At 48.1% G+C, this 22237-nt stretch overlaps 9 protein-coding genes across 9 annotated transcripts; 7 read left to right on the forward strand and 2 right to left on the reverse strand.

The window, feature by feature from the left end:
* Nucleotides 1-1530: 1530 nt before the first annotated feature.
* On the forward strand, nt 1531-4671 carry N7529_010146 (sulfite reductase subunit alpha; the record flags this gene model as incomplete). Its single annotated transcript, XM_057245673.1, has 1 exon — nt 1531-4671. One exon carries the CDS (start codon nt 1531-1533, stop codon nt 4669-4671), a length of 3141 nt encoding a protein of 1046 aa, XP_057093936.1.
* Nucleotides 4672-4984: 313 nt separating this feature from the next.
* N7529_010147 (tRNA methyltransferase TRM7) lies at nt 4985-6295 on the reverse strand (the record flags this gene model as incomplete). The annotated part of the gene is made up of 1 exon (XM_057245674.1): nt 4985-6295. One exon carries the CDS (start codon nt 6293-6295, stop codon nt 4985-4987), a length of 1311 nt encoding a protein of 436 aa, XP_057093937.1.
* Nucleotides 6296-6497: 202 nt separating this feature from the next.
* On the forward strand, nt 6498-8932 carry mak5 (ATP-dependent RNA helicase MAK5; the record flags this gene model as incomplete). The annotated part of the gene is made up of 3 exons (XM_057245675.1): nt 6498-6734; nt 6803-8002; nt 8057-8932. 3 exons carry the CDS (start codon nt 6498-6500, stop codon nt 8930-8932), a joined length of 2313 nt encoding a protein of 770 aa, XP_057093938.1.
* A 355-nt stretch (nt 8933-9287) lies between these two features.
* N7529_010149 (URC4/urg3 family protein) lies at nt 9288-10762 on the forward strand (the record flags this gene model as incomplete). Its single annotated transcript, XM_057245676.1, has 4 exons — nt 9288-9443; nt 9509-9836; nt 9891-10067; nt 10134-10762. 4 exons carry the CDS (start codon nt 9288-9290, stop codon nt 10760-10762), a joined length of 1290 nt encoding a protein of 429 aa, XP_057093939.1.
* A 765-nt stretch (nt 10763-11527) lies between these two features.
* N7529_010150 (PaaI family thioesterase) lies at nt 11528-12469 on the forward strand (the record flags this gene model as incomplete). The annotated part of the gene is made up of 1 exon (XM_057245677.1): nt 11528-12469. One exon carries the CDS (start codon nt 11528-11530, stop codon nt 12467-12469), a length of 942 nt encoding a protein of 313 aa, XP_057093940.1.
* Nucleotides 12470-13017: 548 nt separating this feature from the next.
* N7529_010151 (uncharacterized protein) lies at nt 13018-15273 on the forward strand (the record flags this gene model as incomplete). Its single annotated transcript, XM_057245678.1, has 2 exons — nt 13018-14040; nt 14101-15273. The coding sequence occupies 2 exons, from the start codon at nt 13018-13020 to the stop codon at nt 15271-15273; spliced, it is 2196 nt and encodes a 731-aa protein (XP_057093941.1).
* Nucleotides 15274-15849: 576 nt separating this feature from the next.
* N7529_010152 (uncharacterized protein) lies at nt 15850-17231 on the forward strand (the record flags this gene model as incomplete). The annotated part of the gene is made up of 2 exons (XM_057245679.1): nt 15850-15983; nt 16052-17231. 2 exons carry the CDS (start codon nt 15850-15852, stop codon nt 17229-17231), a joined length of 1314 nt encoding a protein of 437 aa, XP_057093942.1.
* A 300-nt stretch (nt 17232-17531) lies between these two features.
* N7529_010153 (uncharacterized protein) lies at nt 17532-18389 on the reverse strand (the record flags this gene model as incomplete). Its single annotated transcript, XM_057245680.1, has 4 exons — nt 17532-17648; nt 17722-18183; nt 18235-18276; nt 18336-18389. 4 exons carry the CDS (start codon nt 18387-18389, stop codon nt 17532-17534), a joined length of 675 nt encoding a protein of 224 aa, XP_057093943.1.
* A 1270-nt stretch (nt 18390-19659) lies between these two features.
* N7529_010154 (ABC transporter) lies at nt 19660-21845 on the forward strand (the record flags this gene model as incomplete). The annotated part of the gene is made up of 7 exons (XM_057245681.1): nt 19660-19942; nt 20000-20084; nt 20146-21086; nt 21138-21182; nt 21238-21423; nt 21482-21648; nt 21714-21845. 7 exons carry the CDS (start codon nt 19660-19662, stop codon nt 21843-21845), a joined length of 1839 nt encoding a protein of 612 aa, XP_057093944.1.
* Nucleotides 21846-22237: the final 392 nt, after the last annotated feature.

Raw genomic sequence — 22237 nt, forward strand, 5'->3', positions numbered from 1 at the left:
CCAGGGTTTTCGCTGTTGTCCGCAAGTAGTACACATGGAGATTGACTGCGGAACATGTTATATCCTTCTCGCATATGTAGTAGTTACACCCTCGCTCGCATTCTTTGTACATGACTAGGCGTACATCCTTGTTTATGTCGTTCCAATCCATACTTTATGGCTGAAAAAGTCCAACTTCTACACCTGTAGAATCAACTTTGTAAGTGTCCCGAAACTTATAAATTGGCGTAGATATCGTAGACGCTGGCGTTAGCGTTGGCGTAGGTATTGATGTAGGTGCTATATACTTTAGTGCAGGCGTTGGCGCAGGCTTTAACGTAGCTGTCGTAGGTGTAGGTGTTGATTTAGGAGGCTTTGATTTTGATGCGAGCTACTGGTAGGATTGCTATTTTTTGCTCTGTCTGAAAATATACAAAGAACTAAGCACTGAATTATGCTACGATTTAGTATACATGTAGATGCGTATGGACTTACCAAACTGGGTACTTGTAGCCGCCTTTGACTAACTACAAAATGTGTTCCAATACTCTTTGAGATATCTTCCAAGTCTTTATACATGATCCAGAAACAGAAGATACTTGATCCATTTTTCTCCTACGGTTTCTTCTATATTTAACCGGTAAACGGTAATCTAATTGTAGCGTTTGATTTGGGTTACATCAAAATTAGAATGGATACAAATGGCAATGAACATACTTGAGTTTCGGCGGTTATTATCACAGCTGTAGCCTCAAGCTTCACAACAAGAGTTTCAATACTTTGAAATAGATTAAGAAGATACTTAAGTAACCGGAATACCACTCAACAGTGTAAATAATTCAATTACTCCCATATATAGAGTATATCAAAGAGTACTACCTGTACATATGAGGAAAAAAGTAGAATACACTTTTTGTACTCTGTGTGGAAGTCCTACATCAGATACCCAAAATATAAAAATTGGGTCTAGTGAAACAAACTATGCAGTTTGCACAGATTTCACTATATATAGATATCTCGCACAACAGGCTCAGCGGTCCCCAGCACACTCAATGATGTAGTGTTGGTTTGACCACTATTGGGCTGCGGCGCGTGTTAGTTGACGATCTTCCAAGCCCTACGGAGTAGAGGTCGGAGTTCCAGGCTGCAGGCATATCTCTGATAACTGATTGTGGCCAAGAGGAATAAAGTCACGTGCAAGGCACAATAATACCTCCGAAAGCGGCCGTGTGCATCGGGGAATCTCCGGGGTCCAATTGCCACGCTCAAGGAAAATCAAGCTCTATCTCTGTTAACACCACGCCATAAAACCCTGTCCACCCACGCACAACTGAGCACGCAATCGATCTGGTGGCCAATCGCAATTGCGGCGATCTAAATATTTGAGTCCCCGCGACTCATTTCGCTTTCCCCAATATCTCACTTTCTTTTTCACTGTCAAAGATATCATCCTTGGTAGGAAGAGAATATACGTGTTCTTCTTCCTTTTCCAATTGGTATCATCTTATATATCTTCCGGTGTCGGTTCATCAACTCCGATATCAAGAAGATATGGGTTCATCAGTCCCAGCTTTGTCAGCCTTGAATGGCCCAACATATGTTACAGCTCAGACGCTGATCCAACAAGTCGCATACTTGCTGAGTGACAAGATCTTCTCTTATTCACCAGAGACTTTCGATCTTGACACAGCCCTCAAGGAATGGAACTCAAAAAGTGAGACCAATGCCAATGGCGAATCTCCCGCCCTCCAAACCCTAGAAACCCGCCAGGGTGCCGGTAACATGGCACTTGGATATCTCTTTTCTCAAGACTTCGACCTGAAGAAGCGTCACATTCCCCAGGGTATCGTTGCCTCGTCGGCAACCCTTCCATACATGCGTGCCGCTCTGGAGCAGCTCTCTCTTCTTTATTCCGTCGCCAGCCCCGTTGCCGCACATGTCGCTGCTGTCGACTATGCCGGCGAGGATGGCTTGGTCTCTGACTATGCCTCCGCTCTGTCTTTGGCTGAGGAACTCGGCCTTGGCCTCGTCTCCAGTGGATCGGTCCACGAGTCTCAGCACATGGCCCTTTTCGCCACTTTGCTGTCGTCCGTTCTTCCTTCTCTTCACATTTATGACGGTGTCCGTGTTGGCCGTGAGACTACTCGCGTCATTGATGTTCTCGATAAGGAAGGTCTCACCCGTACCTATGAGACCGTCCGGAAGACTCTCGATGAGGCCCGCAACCGTCATCTCGATGCTCAAGGCAAGGTTCTGGACCTCCTCAAGAGCCTGAACGGCGAACTCGGCACTGACTATGGTGCGTTTGAGTACCACGGTCACTCCGAGCCCACCTCTGTCCTCGTCGCTTTCGGCACTGTCGAGGCTGCTCTCACTGCTCAGATTGCTCGCTCCCTCGCCAAGGATGGTGTCCGCGTCGGCGTTGTCAATGTCCGTGTCTACCGCCCCTTCATCGAAGAGGAGTTCCTGCGTGTTCTTCCCAAGTCAGCCAAGACCGTCGGAATTCTTGGACAGGTCGCCTCTGAGCTGGCTGTCCAGGAAGAAGGTGTCCACTCCGCTCTCTACGAGGATGTCCTCGCCGCTTTGACCTTCGCCACAGACCGCGAACAGAACCCTGCTGCTGTTGAGATCAAATACGCCCGCTCTCAGCGTTGGGATCTTGTTTCGATCGCTGCCACATTCCAACGTGTCTATGATCAGCCTATCCTCACCGTTGACGACGAGACCAACGCTGCTCTCCAGCTGCTTGATCCCGCCTCCGTGCAGGAGTACACTTTCTGGGACGTCGACAGCTCCGTCACTGAGGAGGCTGCCCACATTTTGGGCCAGGCTCTCGGCGCCGACTCGGCCAGCAACGTCACCACCAGCAAGTCTCACGACAACCTGGTCCAGGGTGGTGCTGTTCGCATCGACATTCGCAAGAGCACCAAGATCGTCGACGCTCCCTATGCCGTCACTGCTGCTGACGTTTCTTACGTCGGCAACATTGCGCTCCTGAAGGATGTTGATGTTCTCGCCTCAGTCAAGGACACCGGAAAGATTATTCTCAATGCCCCTGGCATCAAGGATGAGGACTTGGAGAAGAAGCTCCCTGCCAACTTCAAGCAGACCGTTGCCCAGCGCGGCATTCCCGTCTTCGTTGTCGACTCATCGGCCATTGAGGACTCTTCTCTCGAGGCTCTCATTCTCCAAGCCTCCTTCGTTCGTGTCGCTCTCCCTGCCCAGGAGGGTGTGGCCACCAAGAAGCTGTCTGCCGTCACTGGCAACGCTGAGGCCTTGGACAACGTGACCAAGGACCTTGAGAAGGTTCTCCGCCAGATCGAGGTTCCAGAGTCCTGGAAGGAGCCCGAGGGCGTTACCGAGATCGAGCAGCTCCCTAAGAATATCAACGCCAACAGCTTTGTTCCCTTCGATAAGAACGAGTCTGAGCCCGTCACCTTCCTCAAGGACTGGGAGACCGCCGCTCGTGGACTGGCATTTAAGGAAGCTTACGGCACCAAGGATGCTCTTCGTCCCGACCTTGCTCACAAGACTTTTACCGTCCACGTCAAGGAGAACCGCCGTCTCACTCCCACCACCTACGACCGTAACATCTTCCACATTGAGTTCGACCTCGGCAACACCGGTCTCAAGTACGACATCGGCGAGGCTCTTGGTATCCACGCTGAGAATAACGCCGAGGATATCAGCACCTTCATTAAATTCTACGGCTTGGACCCCGATGCCATTGTTGAGGTCCCTAGCCGCGAGGACCCTGCCGTTCTGGAGAACCGCACTGTGTACCAGGCTCTGATCCAGAACGTCGATATCTACGGTCGTCCCCCCAAGCGCTTCTACGAAGCCCTCGCTGAGTTCGCCACCGATGAGAAGGAGAAGAAGGATCTCCAGACCCTGGGTGGTCCGGACGGCGCCACTGAATTCAAGCGCCGCGCCGAGGTTGACACCGTCACCTTCGCCGACATCCTGCTGGAATACCCTTCCGCCCACCCCGAATTCCACGATATCGTTCGCATTGTCGGTCCCCTCAAGCGTCGCGAGTACTCGATCGCCTCCTGCCAGAAGGTGACCCCCACCACGGTCGCTCTCATGATCGTCGCCGTCAACTGGACCGCCCCCAATGGTCGCGACCGCTTCGGTCTTGCTACCCGCTACCTCAGCAGCCTCCGCGTTGGCTCCCCCATCACCGTCAGCGTCAAGTCCAGCGTGATGAAGCTACCCCCCAAGTCCACCCAGCCCATCATCATGGCCGGTCTCGGTACCGGTCTGGCACCTTTCCGCGCCTTCGTCCAGCACCGCGCTCTCGAGAAGGCCCAGGGCAAGGAGATCGGCGCTGTCCTGCTGTACATGGGCTCCCGTCACCAGCGCGAGGAGTACTGCTACGGCGAGGAATGGGAGGCTTACCAGGAGGCTGGTGTCATCACCCTTCTTGGAGCTGCTTTCTCTCGTGACCAGCCCGAGAAGATCTACATCCAGGACCGTATGCGCCAGACCCTGCCGGAGATCATCCAGGCGTACATTCGCGAAGAGGGTGCTTTCTACCTGTGCGGTCCCACTTGGCCCGTGCCCGATGTCACCGCTGTTCTCGAGGAGGCTATCGCCACCGAGGCCCGTCTCAATGGCAAGAAGGTCGAGACTCGCAAGGAGATTGAGAAGCTCAAGGACGAGGAACGTTACGTTCTTGAGGTCTATTAGATTGTTTCTCTTGCATGGCATGATTTTTATGATCAGCATATTCCCGTATATATTATTCCCCATTTGATCGATCTGAATAGGTCTAGCGCGCTTGATAGACAAAAATGCATTTCATCTCATGATCTTCAATCACTTCTTTCCAGGAAACAACCTTGGAATCAGTATAGGCTGGATTATGATAGAATTAATTGAATAGTGTGTACTTATTTGGGTGTCTTCTCCGAAGACAATGACTTTGTATAATTCTTGCAAATGCTATGTCGTGTCTAGGTCATCTATACATACAACTTTTAATTTTCATGCAACGTCAAAATCAAGCCCGAGCAGTGGGTCCAAATTTGGTCTTTCCATACGCACCACTCTTCAGCTTCCTTAATTCCAATGCTTGACGATACGGCGGTGCAGTGGGGGGTTGGATAGGATCCAGGTTCACATAGTCGGGGGGCAATGTGTAGGTAGCATCGGAATCCCACGCAGAGAGATCACCACAGGCAATGAACGACGGAATCCACCGGTTCTCAGCGGCAAACTTGTTGGTCAACTTTTGAGGTTGGGGTTGGTCTTGTGATGTGGTTGTGGTTGTGGTTGTGGTCTGAAGATGACGGACTTCAGTAGAGTGATAAGGCGTAGTGTTTTCAGTCGTACTCGCGACAGTGTTCCGAGCTTCTGCATTTTGGTCGATCTCCTCGCGGACCTCGACGCCCACATTGCCATCTTCTGACACTGGCACTGGCGCCGCGGAACCGCCAAACAGAGGGTTCTTCAATGCGGCCATGCCGACCACTCCGCTGTTGCTGACGGGTGGAATAAAGCCCTCGCAGACGATAAATGCCTCCAAACTACTCGCGCGACTACTCCGTGGCTTTGCGACGCTGACGCGTTCAAACACAGTGCGCAGCTGGGCGTAGAGGAGATCAACGTCGCGGCCGCGGAAGATCTTGGCGACAAACTTGCCGCCGGGTCGGAGAACGCCCATGGCCAAGTTGAGGGCTGCGTAGAGGAGTTGCGATTGAATGTAGATGTCTAGGTCGTGGAGGCCAGTTACATCGGGGGCGCCGTCGGAGATGACCAAGTCGACGGGGTGGGGTTCTCGGATTGCCTCTGGTACTGGAGCAGGAGTGTCGGAGGGGGTGGAGGTTTGTTCGTATGCTTCGGGGTCCAAGGCGCGCAGGAGAAGGGGGATCGTAGAGGGGTGTGTGATATCGGCTTTAAGGGTTGTGATGCCTTCGAGGGGGGCCATAGGTTGCAGATCGATGGAGACAATTTTGACGTTTTTCCGAGGCTTCAATTCGGCATTGGAAGTAGGCTCATCGCAGTCCATTTTGTCGCCTTCAGCTGCCGTTTGCGCGCTTGCCAAACCCTGCTGTTCTTGGCGCTTTTTCTCGAGCCATGCCCGCCGCCCGAAGCTCTCACCTTTGATCAACACACGGCTGAGTACTTGACTCCAACTTCCGGGAGCAGCGCACAAATCAACGACTCTCGTTACATTGTCCGGGTTCTCGTGTTCGAATAGGTCGAATCGCTCGTCGATCTGGATAAGCTTGAAGGCGGAGCGGGCGCGCCAATTTTGCTCTTTGGCGAGACGATAGTAGGCGTCGCGCTTGTCTTTCGATGACTTTCCCATTTTGAAATCAGGCTGTTCTCACGCAATTGTCTATCGCGTGTCAAAGTGGGTTAATTTTGCGATGAACGTGGGGAACGAAAAGATAAGATTCCAAGGCGGACTAAATTTTCTGCCGCTTTTTTTCTTTTCCGTGGCTGCATACATGCTTGCAAGTCTTCTTTACTTATACACTCTTTAATTCCTAGAGATCACTCAATACACAATGGGCCAAAAGAGAGGACGCGACCCGAAAGCCTCGGCGGCTCAGGCAAACAAACGCACGAAGGCTGTCAAGACTGATGATGCCAATGACAATGAGCGCTCCGTCACAGTCGAGGAGCTTAACTGGAAAGAGGTTGCTATGCCGGATCGCATGGAGGATGCTGAGGGCTTTTTTGGTCTCGAAGAAATTGATGGTATTGATATCATAAAACAGAGCGGCGGAGAGGTTCAGTTCAGAGTAAGACGCTACACACTTTTTTTTACGACCTATGCGGAGCAGAGGCTAATATACTTGGCGTTTATTAGGCAAAGTCCGGGGTACCAAGAAAATCGCTCCTTAAGGTCGTTCCTGAAGATGACAACGGCGAAGAGTGGGGTGGTTTCAGCGACGAAGACTCGTCCAAGATGACCCCGACTGCTGACAAGTCCTCCGCCAAAAAGAGCTCGGCTGCACCCGAAGCAAAGGAGGATAAAAAGGATAAGCAATCGAAGAAGGACAAGAAAAAGGAGCAAAACAAGGCCAAAAATGGAGATCAAAAGCTCAAGGAGCAGAAGGCTAAAGATCCTAAATCCACTCAAAATCAGAGCATGAGTGGGCTCTCATTTGCCGCCCTTGAAGAGGCAGAAGATGATGATGGGGTGGACGTTTCAGCTTGGGACTCCCTCAACCTTTCATCTGAGATTTACGCCGGTCTTTCCAAAATGAAGTTCAGCACCCCGTCAGCTATTCAGAAGTCCGCTATTCCAGCCATTATGGATGGCCATGATGTTGTCGGCAAGGCTTCCACGGGTTCCGGTAAAACGTTGGCGTTTGGTATTCCCATTATCGAGCACTATTTAGATAAGAGGGCGAAGCAGGGCGAAACCGAGGAAAAAGCCAAAACACCTATTGCGTTGATCCTATCCCCTACTCGCGAACTGGCACATCAACTAGCCAAGCATATCGGAGAGCTTATCGCCAATTCTCCTGACACAAATGCCCGCATCGCTCTGTTGACTGGTGGTCTTTCTATTCAGAAACAACAGAGACAGCTCGCTTCAGCTGACATTGTCGTTGGAACACCTGGTCGTGTGTGGGAGATCCTTAGCACGGGAACAGGTTTGATCCGAAAAATGCAGAAGATCCAGTTTTTGGTCGTGGACGAGGCTGATAGACTTCTGAGCCACGGAAACTTCAAGGAAGTGGAAGATATCCTCGGTGCATTGGACAAAGTGCAAGCCGGAGACATTGCCGACATGGATGACGAAAAAGAGGAGCAAGAAGAGCCTTCCCAAAGACAGACTCTTGTCTTTTCAGCTACATTCCACAAGGACCTGCAACAAAAGCTAGCAGGAAAGAGCCGCTGGACAGGCGGTGATATGTTGGACAACAAGGAGTCCATGGAGTATCTCTTGAAGAAATTGAATTTCCGCGAAGAGAAACCCAAGTTCATTGATGTGAACCCCGAGTCTCAAATGGCTTCGGGACTCAAGGAAGGAATTGTGGAATGTCCTGCTATGGAAAAGGTAAGAAACCTCTTTATCGAAGAACTCAAACATTATGCTGACTTGCACGATCAGGACATTTATCTTTACTCGGTCCTGCTCTACTACCCCAAAAACCGCACACTTGTGTTCACAAACTCCATCTCTGCTGTCCGCCGTATCACCCAGCTCTTGCAGGTTCTTCAGCTCCCTGTATTCGCCCTCCATTCCAACATGGCCCAAAAGGCCCGACTCCGTTCCGTGGAGCGATTCTCATCACCCACCGCTGATCCCAGCTCAATTCTTGTCGCTACTGACGTTGCTGCTCGTGGTTTGGATATCAAGGGCATCAATTGTGTGATCCATTACCATGTTCCACGCGCAGCAGACGCATACGTCCATCGATCTGGTCGTACCGCCCGTGCCGGTGAGTCCGGCAAGAGTATCCTCATCTGTGCTCCCGAAGAAGTTGTCGGCGTTGCCCGTCTCGCTGCGAAGATCCACGCCAAGAGAACGAAGGGCGAAGACGATGATGCACCTAGTAAGAAACTTCCTCTAGAGTCTCTTGACATTGATCGTCGGGTCGTCGCTCGTCTCCGCCCCCGCATGGCGCTTGCTAAGCGGATCACCGAGTCCACCATTGCCAAGGAGAAGGTCAACACGGAGGACAACTGGCTTCGTGCTGCAGCCGATGATCTCGGCGTCGAATATGACAGTGATGAATTCGATCAGTCCAAGGGTAAGGGCCGAGGTCGTGGTGGTGGCCGCGAACGTCGTGAAAAGGAGGCTAGCGAAATGACCAAATCCGAAATGGCTGCTCTTCGCGCAGAGCTTAAGCAACACCTTTCACAGCGCATCAATATTGGTGTCAGCGAAAAGTATCTTACTGCCGGTCGCATTGATATTGATGCTCTCCTTCGTGGGGAAGGCAACAAGTCTTTCCTTGGCCACCTGGATCCTTTGACCTTCTAATTGTGACTCAACATTTTGGAAGCATGATGTTTGTAAAAAAGCATTTGTTTGTGATATATTTTATACCAAAACAACGTTTGAAGCCTTTGAATATTCAAGATTACTTTTAGACCGCCAATCATCGGACTTCCCCGATGGCTGATAAGAAAACAGATAGATAAGAACAAAGACTACAGTATTGTACAGTGTTTGGAATAAACCTGCCTGAGACAATTGAGTGCATCCCTGCCTAAAGGATCAAAGTACATGCAGCTATGCATCTATTTACATAATGGCATAGCTTCCCCGCCTTGCCAGCGTTGTACTAAAAGGCCGATGACCCCCAATCTCCAAATCTTCTCCTCACTCTCTCAACATGGACCCCCAAATCGAAGAATTGTTAGGCTTAGAAGCCGTCCGCGCCAGAGCTCATGCCGTACTTAAGCTAGCTGAGCAAGGCCGTCTTAACCACTTTAATTATCATGCCGAGCGAATGGAAGATGCCACCGATTATGTTCTGAAATTGATCCAGGTAGGAGCAGGATATACTAGAATATTGAAGTACAATTCGCATAACAAGCTGACATTATTCAACAGCGCGACTTTGGCCCCGACAAATACCACCTCATTCCGCCCCATGGACGTTGGCAGCATTTTGAAGTCGGCGGGGTTCCCCGCATAGCCAACCTTCTCGCCGAATGGGATCAACAGAAATGTGACACCACCGAAAAGACACGCCGACTCGTGGATCTTTTCTTTGTCTCTGTTCTTCTCGATGCCGGTGCTGGAGACTTCTGGCGCTTCCAAGAGCCAGGAACTGGTCATACTCTTAATCGGAGTGAGGGTATCGCGGTGGCAGCGCTACACATGTTCCTGAATGGTGACTTCGCTGGCCCAAATTCGGCGATGAAGCATACCGCTAATGGTGAGAATATCTCTTTTCAACTACTCATTTGAAATAGCCACTAATTCCAAGTAGGCGAGGCACTGCGCAATATCAACGTTGATATCCTATCTCGTGGGCTCCAAGTCAATACTGAAAGCAACCCCATGATCGGAGTGGGTGCACGTGCAGATATTCTCCGCAAGCTCGGCGAATCCTTGGTAAACTTGAAAGATATCTTCGGCCCTACTGGCCGCCCAGGAAATCTTGTTGGTAAGTTAAGAGGCCGGCGATGAGCTAATCTAGTTCTGTACCTTGCTCTCAACTAACGAGTCCCAGACTACCTCGGCGCCAAATCCACTGAGAGTGGAAAGCTTGACTATAAGGATCTTTGGAAAGTTCTCCAAACCCTCCTGCTGCCCATTTGGCCATCTGACCGGACTCACCTGAAAGGACAACCCATCGGCGATGCATGGCCCCTCCGAGCCCTTGAACAACAGCCCGGGAATGAGTCAAACCCTTATTCCAACATACAGCCCTTCCACAAACTCACTCAGTGGCTGGCATACTCATTGCAAGTACCGTTCTCTCGCCTCTTGTCGGTCTCATGGACCAACACCCACCTGGGAACTGGTCTACCGGAATACCGTAATGGAGGAATGCTCGTTGACTTGGGGGTTCTTGAATTAAAGCCCGAGGCTCTACAGAGAGGTCTAACTCTCTCTGGTGGTAGCTTGCCTTCGTATGGCGCAGGAGACGATGAAATTGTGGAGTGGCGAGCGATGACAGTTGCCCTTTTGGACGTACTACATGAGAAGATTCTTGCGCGCTTGGATGGCGTCCAGTTGTCTCTTCCGCAGGTGCTAGAGGCTGGTTCGTGGAAGGCGGGCCGCGAGCTTGCTGCAGCTAATCGACCGGATACAAAGTGTAGCCCTATCTTGAACTTTGGTGATGGGACCTTGTTCTAGATTTACGTATAGCTATATGGCATAGAACAAAGATTTGATTGTCGAACAAGTCAGTTCGATTTTTTTCATTCTCCTTTGTGCAATGTTTTCTGCAATGTTTTCTGCCTTCACGGACGTTTTGTATTGTATAGCTATCAATTTCCTTTCGTAGATTGATCCCTCAAATGGCTTGGAAGTTCCGTGTTAGCATTGATTGAGAGAACGAGAAAGGTTGGGAAAATGAGTGGCTACAGTGATTATATGGGAGAGAGATAAAAAAAACAATTTGTAGAGGAATGGAACGGAGACGGCGAAATCTTTCAACGCTTCTAAGCATGCAAGCATGGGAGTGGGCCCTATGTATTGCATCATTCGGCATGCCGAGATATAGTTCGGTATACCGGTCCGCCGATAGTCGGCTCTTTGAGCCCCACTGTTGGACCCGACTGATGAAAAATCAGTGGCTTAAAAACAGCCCAACGCCGTTCTAAAGCACTGGATTTAGTCTTTAATTACTCTAAGGCCAATATCCACAAAACTCAGGGTCTTCGTTGCGCCGCGCCATTGTGGTATATCATATATCAAGTAGGCCCTAGTCCGATCTCACACTACTGCAAAGCCGGTGATCAACGTACTCACCCGCAGCCTGCTGCCGATCGAACAATTCGAGAACACCTTTTGGTATATTAAGTATGTTCGGTGATATTCAGTCTTATAAACTATACTGACCAGGATGTATCAGTTAATATATACGGCCGAGATCGGACTTCAAACATACTTCCCAAAATGTCCAACATCTCACAGACAGCTCTGCGTCTGTTCCGACCACAAAACACTTTCACTTTCAGAGCATCCTCGGTGTCTATTGCCCGTCTCCATCAGCAAGGCCCCGCGCGTTCTGCTGTGGTTCACGACCAAGCACTTCCGCACAACCAAACCCATGTGCCGACGGGCGAAGGATCTCATTTCCTCTCTCAATCCAAAACACAAACGCCTACGTCATCCCAAAATGGGGCCACCAACCTCGACACCCTAGTATCCCAAATGCCTTTAGTCCAAACTCTTCGTGACACCCACAGTACTTACAAGGAGTCTCGACCTCATCTTGCGATTCCACCAGCCATAAGACAGCATCACTTCGTTGGTGGAAGCTTGACAGGCGCCGGGAAGCTTGCTTTCCAACCATACATGTGGCTTTCCACTGGGAAGACCGGATCGCAGACAAAGAACGGAAAGAGGGCTAGCAGCGTCGTGTCCGTGTTCCATATTGGCCAGGACGTGTGCGGTCACCCCGGCTTTGTTCATGGCGGTCTACTCTCAGTACTCTTTGATGAGGTCTTTGCGCGCTGTGTATCTGCTGCATTCCCTAGTGGCCTTGGAATGACAGCAAATCTCAATGTGGACTTCCGCAAACCTGCGCTGCCAGACAGGATGTATGTCCTGCGCACGGAGACGACCAAGGTTGAAGGTAGAAAGGCTTGGGTTGAGGGTCGCATGACCTATCTTCCTTTGGCTTTGCCTATTTCTTCAGACGCGAATTCTGTCATGTCTGATCTAAGCCTTCTGCAGGAAGATCATGAAGGAGCGGTCATGGTTGCTGAAGCGAAGGCTTTGTTTATTGAGCCTAAATTTGCAGACGTGAGTTCAATTGTCCTATATTTCATCAATAATAATGGGGAGATTGCTAACATATTCATTCAGTCCATGGTTTCGATCTACCGAAACTAATTTACCTAGGTATCTGATTTGATTGATTGAAGTGTTGTTATATTCCGTGTGATGCGTTTAATAGAATTATATAGAGCTTACGACCCATAGACTATTTTAATAAGATGTTGCCACCTTTATCACTTAACCATGTGAAAATTTCTCAATGATTAACCCTTAAAAGGACCTAAACTAAAAGACGGTGTTGTGATGTTTCGGCGATTCCGGGGCTGTTTCTAGGCCTTTTCTAGTGACAATCCACGGACATCATGTGCATTGGCTTGGATAATACTATCCCGTAGGTCCGTTAGTATTGGTTTATTTTAGCGGAAAAGTCCACTTTGTTGGACTGACTTGCAATTAGCGACCAAAATAGTGGAGATCTGGCGTTCAATAGTTCTCAGCAAGATTCAAGGTTGTTCAGACATATTTAGGTCAATGTTGCCGACCTACTCCTGAGGCAAATTCATATCCAATATGAATTACTGTCTGTCCTCGTGGAATTTTGATTCAATTTTACGTTGTTCCATCTAATTTGTCTTTCTATTTGGTCCGAGTTGTGTCCCTAAATGCGCTGGCTTTTTGTACTGTCGGCCGTCGCGGCTACGGTAGCAGCCCTCCAGCCGAAGAACGAGAAAACACAGGATACGGCCCTTGAACATATTGTTCATTCGCTACGGGATGAGCCACTAGCTGAATCTTTCTGTCGCGATCTCATTCATATCCCAACCGAAGTCGTAACGCAAACTCACACTACCTTCACCAAGACCGTAACAGATCATATTCAAGGCTCAACGCCCAGTACAACAACATCTACGCTTCTGAAATATACCACCAACACGGAAACCAGTTATGTCACTGCAACTGTGACTAATCCTGTCATTCATACAATTTCCAATAACGAATATACGACACTCGTCGATGCCTCGACGCAAATTCTTACCGATGTAGTATATACTACAGCCACAAGATATTTGACCACCTCTCTCGTGGGGACCAAATCGCAAACAATCTTTGACGTCGTTGCTATCACCGTCGCTGATTCTGTCACCGACACCCAAACCCAAACATACATCAACACCATCACGGATTTCTCAACTACATTCTTTACGGATTACTTTACCGCATTTGTCACCGATTTTGTCACCGACACTTCCACCGATCTTTCCACGAAGACAATCACCAACTATCATACAAATTCTGTCACGCTGTTCTTCACTGAGACTGCTAGCGCCACAGTCACTGACACAACTTCTACCACAACTACTACAAACGTAGATGTCACTGCTACTGAAACGTTGGCGCCTACCGTTCTCCAGACTGAGGTTGACCCCACAACCAATGTTCATCTGGCTACTGAAACGGCCTTTAGAACCGCCACCGTCACCACAGTGACCACGGATGGTACTACCTTCACAACAACTGCTATCGTGACTGCAATTCCTGTGGCTCGTCGAGACCATCATGACGAGGGATGTCCTGCTATTAAGTCAGCCATCACAACACCTCCAAGCCTAAGGGGGTATGCACCAAACTATTTGTCCCGGGCATGTTCTGAGTTGAGCCTAAATTGCTCAACATCTACATCTACGGTAAGTCTCGATAGGACCGGTTCTCAATCTATCATAAATTTGGTTCTGACATTTAGTTAGTTCACAAAGTCGACTGTTCTCCACACAACAGCAACAGATGTCCCTGTCTCGACGGTTCATGTCACTGAATACTTGGCTGCTACAAGTACAGCTGTTGATACAGCTTTCGTTACTGTTGATGTGACTGAGACTACCACCGTGAATTCCGAATCTTCTATTACCAACACCTTGATTGTCACAGAAACCGACGTTGTGACGGTGACAATTACTGAGGATGACACTGTCACCTTGACCGATTTTATCACGGCAGACATCACTAGTGATATTTTCTCATTCACAGCCTTGTATGCAACAATTGATGAGACAGCCACTGTCACTCAGGACGTAACCGCAGACCTAACTGCTACTGCAACGAGCGACATCACATTGACCGATTACACCACGCAAAACATTGTTGCAACAATCAGCCAGGAAACTACCCAAACAGCCGATATAAGTGTCACCGAGACTGCGTCCGCAACAGTCACAGTCGCTGAAACTACAACAGTTAGCGTGACTGGTGTTACTACCGTGACCTCCACATCATCTGTGACCGTCACTGTCACTTCACCGATAACCCTTGGAACAACTGTTCAAAGCATCGTTGACTTCACAAGCACTATCTCCACGACCGCCACCGTTGACGTTACTGTCACGCAAACGATTTCGACAACCACAACTACTACTTTGACCTCGACTACAACTGTTGCTGCAACACCAACATGCAACGTTAACCTTGTGCAGAACTCCAACTTTGATGGGGGAGACTCAACCGGGGCATCAGGGGGCTCTATCAGTTCATGGACCTTTGGCGCCACCGGAGCGGGAAGAATGAGATATGTCGCAGGATATGATACTACCTATGCCCTCAACCTCTACAGCTCTGCAGCTGGCTCAAGCACTGCACGCGTGTCCCAGGCTTTAAAGACCGTCGTTGGCAAAACCTACTCGTATTCCTTCTATTACTTAGTAATCGGAGGAAACGCGGTTTCCACGGTGCAATGTTCGGTCGACAATTCGATTGCCACTAGTGCTACGATCAGTATTGGCGCCGCATACAAGAATGCTTGGAGACAAATGTCCTTTAGTTTTGTCGCTACATCAGCAGCGACTACCATGAGCTGCAAACTTACGACTTCTACCATCACAAGCGTGTATCTGGCCGATTTCACGGTGCTGACGACACAGTGTTAAATTTCGCGTGGCTGTTCTCGCAAACTATATACCTCAACAGGATTTTTTTTTCAAAAAAAGAACTACTTATTCTTTTACTTCTTTGCCCCACTTCGTAGTAACGAATCGTGGGCGATCAAATACTGCATAGTTGCTAGCATTGCTATATGGTGTCTAAAAGCCTGGGAACTGCTTACATTGAGGGTGTTGCGCCGGGAGGATATTAGTAAATAACTAGTAGCCAAGTTTTCCCGACCGAAAGGATATTAACAGGACAAATATGGAGAGAGATCTGGACAAGACGGAGTCCTTTTGAGGGAGGTCGACGCTATACGTTGATGCAAGGGATGACGGGGCAAACCAGTATACTGTAGAACATAGGTCACAGAGCAGGATAGATCAAAATCATACAATGAAAAGAAATTGATGTATATCGCAAGGAGTATGTAATATGTGATAGCTCCCATCAATTATTGAAATTTTTGACAACAATCAGAAACATGCGGAATATTTTCTATGCGCACCTCATGCTATATTTACTCTATTACTCTATCAATTCTCTATACCAACATAAGAAGCAAAAATTAATCCTTCAATATGTGGAACTACTATGAAGGGAAGTCAATATTGATCACTGGCGGCTCCGGGTTTTTGGGTACAGCGATAGTTCATCGCCTACTCACAACTACATCGATTTCGCGAATCTACTTGATTTGCAGAGGGGGCACCGAGTGAGTCTAATCAGGAGAATATATAAAGATCTGTGGGAGAGAACATGCTGATCATCTTTCGCTTCAAGAAAGCTTCGAATGAGATGGAAAGAATGGCTACCCGATGGCACAGGAGATACACTATGCGATCCAAACCGTCTAATCGTGCTTGATGGCGATATTCTCCTACCAAACTTAGGCCTCTCGGAGCCCGAGTTGGAGGCTATACGGAACACTGCCAACATTATCATACACGCCGCCTCTTCTATCAACTTAGCACAGCCATTACATCGCATCAGCGGTACCATCATTGAAGCCACGGAGATGATGGCCAACATTGCTTTTACATGCAAGATGCTAGACCGTTTCGTTTATGTGTCCACGGCATACGCAAACACATATCTCTACTCTCATAGTAGCGAGCCGGATGTGAGAGTCGACGAGGAGATATACGGATTTCCGAGTGGATGTGATGCCCTAGAAGAGCTGGATGAAGTGCGAAGCTACGGCACGAGCATGGCGCATGAAGCGGAGGACTTTCCCTGGCCCTACGCCTACGCTAAGAACCTCACAGAGAGACTTCTATCGCGCCGATTTAGTGGCTCTGATGAAAAGCTACTCATCGTTCGTCCTGCTATTATTGGACCGGCTCAATCCCTTCCATTTCCAGGATATAGCATGCCCATGTCTTCACCACCTACCATGATTGCCGCAACATTACTCTTGTTTCCATTCAGCAGAATAAAAATCGCCACACGCATTGACAATCCTGACTACGGGGTGACCGCAGACGAAGTACCCGTCGACGTGGTTGCCGATCGTCTTCTGTGTCATCTTGCCATGGGCACCACCGGCTGCATCCATGCCGTAAGTGGTGCTAGGGCACGGGGTACATTCGAACCATGGCGGCAATCACTCATGAAGCTCCGCCGAATTCCCTGGGAGCTGCGGCCTACCTGGGTGAAGGGATACTGGAAATCTCCAAAACAACACGCAATATCTCGATTATTTGCGATTTTTGGAACATCTTTTGACTTTTCGGAGGAGAAAACAATTTCCATGTATCAGTATATGTCTGAAAAGGATAAAGTAGATCTGCAATTATTCAAGCAGATCGATGCAGTTGATCAGGTTTCCGCCCGAGTCGAAGATATCCGCTACGTTATGGATCGTTTTGCCCGCAAAAGCTGGTGGGCGTGGTTGATTCTTTTGTTGTTCTACTTTAATTTTGGAAAAACAAGCCAAACCAGTCGATATGCAAAGATATAATACCTTATTCTCGACTTGTGTTGCATACCTAGCTGGCAAATTGGCTGCATGTATTTATCTTACACGCGATCTTGGTTAACGTCGAAAATGTTCAATTAAGCTGCATTCTGTGATTTTTAAGAACAAGAAAATCTCAACCCTTCGGGTATTGAGAAAGTGTTTGCGGCGTGTGTCTAATCAGTTCTCTCACTTCAAGCTACGTCAACTAAATACATATTCGGGATGTTCATATGTGACTTTGATTGACCCTGCTGTTTTGAATTCCAGTACAGAGTACTTTTTAGCCCAGGTAGATTGTTATCAAAAGTCCACAAAATCGAAAACAATCCTCCCACAAATGAACTGCCCTTTGGTTGTCATGATCACTACTCGACGAGAATAATAGCGAGATCCCCCAATCATTTCAAACCCCCAAACCTACAGTCAAAATGTCAGTTTCGTGTCATAACATGGGAATACTGAATATCATTTCGTATGGCGCAGTGCTTACCTGCTCTGCCGTCCAACCTGATTTTTCATTGCGGACAAAAGTGTGCACCCAAAGACCGGGAGTCCTATCGTCCGAAATCCCATCTTGCGTCTCGACTAAAAAGCCCGGCGACTTGGTCCAATCCAGTTCAATCTCCCCTCGCAAAAATTGCTTTATCTCTGCACTTTGTGTAGCTGTCTGTAGCTCAAATTCTGGCCGTATAACTCCGTCCTTGCCGGTAGCACCATGGATGAATCGACATCGACCCTGTACTGTGCCATAGAAGTAGTCTGTGTGACTGGCTAGTTCCCAATCTAAGACATACTCTTCTGTGGTTCCAGACAGGCCTCCTGTTGCTGTTTGTATGCAGTCAATTTTTGTTGACGGCTGACTGGCTTCCGAGTCTTTGATCGGATATTGCTGGATTTTCATATAGATCGTTGCGAATGCAAATGCTTTTCGTATCAACCAAGGCACTTTTTGCTGTCATGATAATGAGCGTATGCCGAATATGGTCATTTTGAATAATCATACTAGCTTCAAGATAGGGTCTGTTTCGCTCGATAGTTCCTTGTTCTGTAGAAAGCCCCATGATTAGTACCTTGATTGGAAAATGGAAAATTACTATCAATTACCAAAATCCAGTTACCGTTGAGGTGTTCGATAGTGACATTTTGGGGCGCAGCCATAGCGCTGTTTTATTTGACACAACCGAGCTCGTGATATTCACTTGTTTAACAGGAGCTAATTAAGTGCAAAGATTCTTGGTTATATGGCTATTACAATTTCTATTCGTCTATAATTGTGATCTTCGGAGGAAAAAGCAAAAAAGGCCACATTGCTCTCCGACGTAAATAGTGTCTACGCCCTTGCTCGAAATACCTGTTGAACTAGATGTATAACGCGGGGGATTATTCTTTATGATTACTTACTATGATCGAGCCAAAACTACACACCACTTGTAGAATGATCAACCATTTGAAAGTGCTACTATGAGTCTGCCGCTTCGGCCTTGTTGATCTTGCTTCAGTAAAAGCTGTTTACCGATGGGAAACCCCCAGCATTGTACAACTGAATCAACATCTTTGTACCAGGGAAATGAAGAAGAACAGCGGTCTTAAATGTTTTTAATAAAATCCTGCTCGTTCTATTGTCGACTTTATAGAACCACCATTTCGCTCTCTTTGTATGTTCCAAATCCGTACAGATCGAACATGTCATATGAGGCAATGTGGTTTTGCATTAATGCTGCATTAATGCAGGGGCTTGCCCCTCTGTCACTAGATCAACCAATAATCAGCAGATCGAGAAGACTTGCAGGAGTTATTTCTTAAGCAGAAAATCACTAGTTCAATCGGACACCACCAGCATACTTAGGAGGTCCCATTAAGATTAAAGTACCAGGATTTTTTTCTTTTTGAAACTTTTAGACAAGGTAGCCTATCTTGAATGACCAAAAATGAGCAGTACATCGAATCAAACATGCCTTTCCGGGTTGCCCGCTACCATCCTGTCATCAGAAGTAACATGCATTGACGGATTTTACTGTATGTCCCACCCTTCCAGTCCATGAGAATCGTGTTCAAACTTCGTTCAATAGGCCCCAACAACACAGCCCAGCATCCACCAGAATACTGTCCACCGACATTGGAGTGTCAACTCACGAGGCTACAAGAAGCACACAGCATCTGCGACTCTTCCCAAGGGAGGTACGAGCCGGCCGTTTGTAAAGCGGGCTTTTACTGTCCGCCAGGAGGAACCATCGAATTACCATGCCCCAAAGGATACTTCTGCCCCCTGGGAACTGTAAGCCCGTTTCCATGTGATCCTCTTTCGGTCTGCCCCGAAGGAAGTTTGAAGCAGATTCCTGGTCTGCCCTTTCTTTGCATTGCAATATTGGACCTCGCTCTGCTTTTCGCATGGGTCACAACATATTGGCGTGGACCTCTAGTCAAGGAGATGACGAAGCTCCTATCGCGGTTGCGCGGGAGCAAAACACTTGAACACGAGCCGGAGGCTGGACCGAGAGACCGTGCCATGAGTAAGGCCTCGAATGGAGATATCCACACCGGGATTTTCCCGTCTTTTGTGGAGCAAATGCGCTCCAGTAAAGTCGAGATCCAATTTAGAGACATTTCTATGTGTGTTGGTCCCTCCAAAAGCAGAATCCTGCACCAACAGAACGGGAATATACGAGCCGGATCATTCCTCGGAGTGATGGGACCTTCGGGATCTGGAAAGTGTAAGTCATACGCACATTCAGAATGTATCCAGAGGAACTAACACTTGGTGTTATAAGCGACCTTGCTCAATATTCTCGCTGGAAGACTTAAACCAACAACAGGTTCCGTTTACATCAATGGAGATCTAGCGAAACCAGCGGAGTATGTTACATTTTTCAGCTTCGGGCAAACTAAGACGAATTCTATACTGACCGCTATTCAGTCTCAAGAGTCTTGTGGGGTTTGTGCCCCAGGACGACATTGTACTCCCCGACCTGACCGTCCGAGAAAACATTTTACATTCAGCCCGCATTCGCATCGGGAATACATTGAACGACCAGGAGATTCAGCAATTTGTCGACTCTCTCATTTCAAATGTAGGACTTGCCAAAGTCCGGCATTCTCTCGTTGGCGATGTCTCAAAAAGAGGTATATCTGGAGGGGAGCGAAAGCGAGTGAATGTTGCATTGGAATTGGCCGCAGCACCGGGTGTATTGTTTCTAGATGAGCCAACCTCCGGCCTTGACGCGACCACTGCTCTCTCCTTGATTGAGCTTCTAAGGTCTTTGTCCCAACAAGGCGTTACTATCATCTGTGTTGTTCATCAACCGAGAAAAGAAATATTCACTGCCCTGGATGATTTGCTTCTTCTTGAAGCTGGGAAACAGGTCTTTTTCGGTCGAGCGCAAGATGCGTTTCACCAGTTGAAAGGAGCTGAGGAGAGTTGTGAGGATTCCAACCCCGCCGACGTGATTTTAGATATAATATCGGGATCGAAAGGGTTCTCTTTGGTGCAGCCCAGGCTCGAAAATGCATCTGATGAACAGATCTGCAAATCAATTACCTTCGTCGAGGAGCATGGAACTGGTGCTGATCGAAATTTGGACATCCTGTTACTTGCCACTAAGAAACAGAAAGCGCTCTGGCATCGCCAAGTATACCTAACATTCCTACGAGGCACACGACAGCAGAGCAGACGGTATACCAGTTTTATTCTGGAAATCCTATCAGGAACCACCATCGGCCTCCTGATCGGATTGTCCAACTACGAATTTAACGGTCATATATTCCAAGGACTTTACCTGTCGCCATTTGAAGCACTCTCCAGCGCTACCTCTTATAGACTTGTCTCGGAACAGGGCATGCTTTGTTCTCTCGCAATGAGTAGGTCAGGTTCCATTATTCTGGATATTTGTTACTGATGCATGCTTGTAGGTTGTACAGCGGCACCAGTTGGCGTCCGAACATTTGGAGATGAGAGTAGGTGCTTGTTGAGTCGTTTTATTTTCGACGTTGACTAACAGCGTCCATCCAGAGCCGATCTTCTATAGAGAATCAGACTCCGGACACTCCAAAAGCGCTTACTTACTGGGAAAAATATTGTGTACCATTCCCCGAATGCTGCTATCATCAATGCATTTTACGGCATTTTACATGGTCCTCACAGCCCCGATAATATCGTTCAAGGTCCTTCTCGGTCTCAATTTCCTATACTTCTACTGTGAGTTATATACTACAACTAGCAGACCATTGCATCGCTCACACTACTTTACTCCTAGGCATATACGGACTCGGGTGTGTTGTGGCGGCTCTCACTTCGCCTCAAAACGGACCTCTCATGGCAATGTTAACCAGCCTCATTATAACCGCTCTCGTCGGTTGTGCACCTCGCCTCAAAACAGTGGTGGACTGGAATCTTGAGTGGTTTTGGTACATGTGGCCCGGAGTAAGTTCAATTTTAATGGTGTTTTAAGTGTCCCTAGATGGTTTTGGCTAATATGAAATTTCCAGGTCTGGTATTCCGAGGCCGTGTTCGCTGGAAATATTAGCCCACTCTCACATATCTACAATACGCAGGGCGCGGCAGATCTAGCGGGCTACACGGTGGGTAGAACAGGCTTTGATGCAGGGTATGTTTCATGAGTTTTTCAGCCTTAGCATCATCATTACTTACTTTCTCTAGGTTGTTGCTAGTGATTGGGTCAGTGTATCATTTGCTTTCGAGTATTCTTTTGTCCCTCTTTTCTCAAAGACGTGGCAAATGAAAGATAGTCAGATATTCGGCGCAGGGTAATAAAAAATAAATCCTGCCAGTCGCTATAAGGTAAGGGAGGTATTTAGTTTTGGTAACAATAAATCATTGAAACATCTAGTTTTCTTAATTGAACCAGAACAAGAAGATTTCAGTCAAGTGACCATTGCTATCTAATACCACTATCGTTAAGGAATCCCACCATGACGCCTTTCGACCCAAATGGCAGATGAGAGAGAAAGAGAAAGTGAAACCAGAAACAGCGAGATAGCCCGTCCGAAAA

Source organism: Penicillium soppii (assembly GCF_028829465.1).
Source record: "Penicillium soppii strain IBT 18220 chromosome Unknown utg000007l, whole genome shotgun sequence".
NCBI lineage: Eukaryota > Fungi > Ascomycota > Eurotiomycetes > Eurotiales > Aspergillaceae > Penicillium > Penicillium soppii.